General features: G+C 46.0%; 1 protein-coding gene across 1 annotated transcript; it reads left to right on the plus strand.

Moving 5' to 3' along the window:
- The first annotated feature begins 471 nt into the window (after window positions 1–471).
- Window positions 472–3,701, plus strand: RPS15A (ribosomal protein S15a). The gene is made up of 4 exons (XM_005420401.2): window positions 472–640; window positions 796–875; window positions 2,384–2,469; window positions 3,566–3,701. Exons 1-4 carry the CDS (start codon window positions 508–510, stop codon window positions 3,657–3,659), a joined length of 393 nt encoding a protein of 130 aa, XP_005420458.1. The 5' UTR covers window positions 472–507; the 3' UTR covers window positions 3,660–3,701.
- Window positions 3,702–4,063: the final 362 nt, after the last annotated feature.

The following is a 4,063-nucleotide window of genomic DNA, read 5'->3' on the forward strand; positions in this document are numbered from 1 at the left end:
GGCTCCTTTTGGCGAGCCTCTGAGAGCTGCTGCCGGCCTTCCTTTGCGGAGCGTTGTGTTTGTGCATCCTCCTGCAAGGTTTTTGCAGATCAGCGAACCGAGCAGCATCTGTTGATTTAATACCACATAGGATCTAGTTATTGTACAGGGTCGGTACTGTGCAATACTGGTGTTAATTGGCTTTTAAGGGCAAACTGATTTACCTGAGGAGCTGTCACAGTGCTGACAGCTGTCTGGATGGTGGTTTTGAAATCGTGTGTGTGCTTTGATAGAGCCAAATTTAACCGTGTCAGGTTTCCTGACGTGTTACGGTAGTGGTGACTCTTCTTGATCACAGCTGAGCGTGACTCGGTTCGCTTCTTCAGCCTGAAGTGCTTTTCAAGGTTTAATGCAACTTTCTGTCAGTGTTGGATCTTTTCGATGTAAAATCAGCCCTGACTGAAGCGCTGCTCGGCGTTTCCGTGCCGAGGAGCCGGTGCAGTAACTGCTGCCCTCCCTGCAGGCACCATGGTGCGGATGAACGTTCTGGCCGATGCTCTCAAAAGCATCAACAATGCAGAGAAGCGCGGCAAGCGCCAGGTGCTCATCCGGCCGTGCTCCAAGGTGATCGTCCGCTTCCTCACCGTCATGATGAAGCACGGTAAGTGCCGGCCCTGCTCCCCCGGCTGTCCGCGGCTGCTGCTGCGGTAAAAGATCTAAATCGTGGTGCTTGAAGTAGTTTGGTACAGCACAGTTAATTAGTTGTGTTATTGTAGTTAAGTGTTGTGTGTGTCTCTGTCTGCTGGTCTCCTGCAGGTTACATTGGTGAATTCGAGATAATTGATGATCACAGAGCTGGGAAGATTGTTGTCAACCTCACAGGCAGACTCAACAAGGTAGGATTTGTCTTTCTGAATTCAGTTCTCTAAAGAAGTGTTTAAATGAGACTTCTTAAAAAATTTTATGTTTGTTTGCTCCATTTCTAAAACAACTGCTTGTAAAGGAGGTGGTATTTGTTGAATCCGTGTAAATACGAGCAGCATGGGTGTTATCAGTTAAAACGGTGGTTAATTTGTCTGAATTCAAAGTGGTATGGGTCACTAATTAACATTTCTTTTAAACTCTGACTGTGTAAGATACACTTTCAGAGAAGTCTGCTTGCAAGTGCTGTGTATTTCTCCCTGTTCAAAGGCTTTCTGGCTACCTAGTGCTCTCTCAGTTTGATATTTAAGCTGTCTGGAAGACTTGTCTTAAGGGATAGGATTGCTTTTCAGTTGATGTTTGATAGCTGCAGATGTGGAGAAGACAAACCTTTCTCCTGCTGCCAGGTGGGCTTTGCTTGCAGTGAGGAGAAGTTGAATGTTATATTAATTGGTGCCTATGAAGCTCCTGGGGCATGTGAGGCATTCATGTGTGTTTTGGAAATTCTTAAGTGCTTATGTCTCAAACTACTGAGCTGTGTAGTTCTGTGTGACTTGCTGTGCATCACTGTTTACAGCTGAGCTCTTCCAGTGAGAGTTAGCTCTCCAGTAAAGAAATAAAAAATATTTCTTGCTCAGAACATGTTGGGGGCTGTCCTCATGGTGAAGATGCCATCTGGAAATTGCAGAGTGTATAAGGCAGATAATGCTGACACCCCCAAATTACTGCAGTAGTTACAGTAATTACAGTAGACACAGTGTTGTGTGTCTGTAATAGAAGTGATGTGGGTCAGGTTTGAGAGTAGTGTTCCTTGAACTCTTCCAGGATGATATGGATCTTCCAGGCTAATGGATATAATATTTCTCCCAATCATTGCAGTAAGGGAACAGTTGTTTAGTTCAGAAAAACGTGCATAGTGCAGGAAGGTGTGCTTCTGGTTTGGGTTGGATAGTTGTTGAGATAATTGGAGCCAGTGAGGTAACTGGTGGTGGTGCTGGTGGTCTTGGTCAGTGATACAACTACCTTGAAAATTCCAGTAACGTGGTAATTTCTTCCTGGTTAAAATTTACATGGAGGTTTTGTTTTTGCTAACTTTGTATGATGGTTAGAGGTGGAATATCCCTGAGCAATCCCAGGAATGTTGCTGATGTTACATCATGCTTTAGTATTTCCCCCAGGTGTGGGCATTACTTGGGTGGTGTGGCTTCAGCAGCAGTTTAGGGCTGTTCAGGTGAGGAGGAGGAGTGAGGCTGAGGCAGGAATGGGTGTGGAATTGCTGCAGTTTAGAGCTGTGCAGGTGAGGAGGAGGAGGAGGAGTGAGGCTGAGGCAGGAATGGGTGTGGAATTACTGGATGCGAGGTCCAGGTGTAACAGAGTGTGTGTGACAGCAGTTGGTGAGGTGCTTCAGGCAGGGAGCTGGGATCACACAGCTGCAAATCTATAAAGTTCTTCAGTTTATAATGGAATCCTCTCTTACTTACAGTGTGGTGTAATCAGTCCCAGATTTGATGTGCAGCTGAAGGATTTGGAAAAGTGGCAGAACAACCTGCTGCCTTCCCGTCAGTTTGGGTGAGTATGAGGAAGGGTCAAATGTGTGTTGTGTGTAAAAATGTTACACTCACAAACTGCCTGAGTTAGGCTCACCTGGCACCTTTTCCTCTGATCAGCCTGGAGTTAAATTTCAGTGTAAAAATCCATCCTCCATATAAATGCCCTTTTAAACCAGCTTTACAGGGGCTCTGCTAAGCAAGGATCTGTTTCTGTTTGGCTTTGGTAAAATCCTTGTTTGACCATTTCACAGTTTAATGGAAAGTAGGACTTTTCTCGTACTTGTTTTGGTTTTATGAATGGCTGTTCTTAAATGGGGAAGGAGTTATGTAAGTTACCAGGTCAGTGAAAGTAAATTGTGCTACTTGAATTCACATGTCCTGTGTGCAAGTTAATCAAATATGAAGTGATGAGGAACTTGGAGGCTCTGTTGAACGAACCTCCACAACACAGGAAGTCTTATATGTACCTTTTTCTTCACAAAGTGTGTGGAATTGAGAGCTGTAACTCCCTGTGCACCAGGATGGCGGAGCTGGAAGAGTCTCCAGGGCCTCAGCCAGTGTGTCCCATCAAAGAAAGGATTGATTAAAACAGTTCTGTGCTGTTTCTGTTCTTAAGGCTCCAGCAGTAACTCCTGCTTCAGCTGGCCCTGTGTAGCCACTCTGTTGTGGGAATTTTAAGGGTATTTAGAGTGGTGGGACAGGAGGTTCTGGGGCTGTGTGGGTGAGGTGTGTTGGTAATGCAGATGTTGGCATTAGCAGTGCACCACGCAGAGATCCCAGCTGAGGAGCTGTGGCACCTCTGCCTGCACTGGGGAGCAGCATCTGTGGAGGATAGAAGTGGACTTGGGCTAGAAACGTGTCCAGCAGCTGGACAGGGAGTGCCCAGTGGAGAAAGAGCAAAATAGCTGAGGAGCTAAGTCTGTCACTGACCTGTGTGTGCTGCAGGGCTGTGCTCCTGAGAGGAGCTGCTTTGCACTGTTGATAATCAGTCTCACTGTGTTGGGCCTGTTACAGGAACAGGCCCTGCTGTTTGTGACACAGATGAAGGTGGTGCTGTCACCTCTGCAGCAGCCTGGAGCAGGGAGATGACCTGACCATTTGCTCTCTCTTGGCAGGTATATTGTCCTGACAACCTCAGCTGGCATCATGGACCATGAGGAGGCGAGACGAAAACACACAGGAGGCAAAATCCTGGGGTTCTTTTTCTAAAACTTGTAAAAAAAGAGGATACTAATAAATTGTTCAAATGGACTCTGATGTTTCCAGTGGGTATTTTAATGGCTTCAAACACTGCCTGTGACAGTGCTTGTAGCAGCTCTTCAGTAGTGCTGGAGGTCCAGCTTCACTTCAAATGATATTTGGGCTCCACACCATCCCTGCTCACAATTTTGTTTCTGTTAATGATATAATGTACTTCTGAAAGTTACCACTGGAGTGGCATTTTGGGGTCACTGTACAGGAGAGCGTCAGCAGGGAAGCTCTAATGCTCATCCCATCTGTCCTGCTTGGGCTCACCTCGCAGGTGTTCAATACATGTGTCTGCAGTTAGTTACCTGTGTGTGATTCTAGAGTTTCACCTTTTGCCTCAATAATAGAAGATTGATAATAATAGA

Source organism: Geospiza fortis, unplaced genomic scaffold, assembly GCF_000277835.1.
Source record: "Geospiza fortis unplaced genomic scaffold, GeoFor_1.0 scaffold237, whole genome shotgun sequence".
NCBI lineage: Eukaryota > Metazoa > Chordata > Aves > Passeriformes > Thraupidae > Geospiza > Geospiza fortis.

Bases quoted from the DNA above. Each gene is read 5' to 3' on its own strand.
- RPS15A (XM_005420401.2), top strand. From the start codon at position 508: ATGGTGCGGATGAACGTTCTGGCCGATGCTCTCAAAAGCATCAACAAT. The intron at 876-2,383 runs GTAGGATTTGTC...TCTTACTTACAG, and splicing joins TCACAGGCAGACTCAACAAG to TGTGGTGTAATCAGTCCCAG. The intron at 2,470-3,565 runs GTGAGTATGAGG...CTCTCTTGGCAG, and splicing joins CTGCCTTCCCGTCAGTTTGG to GTATATTGTCCTGACAACCT.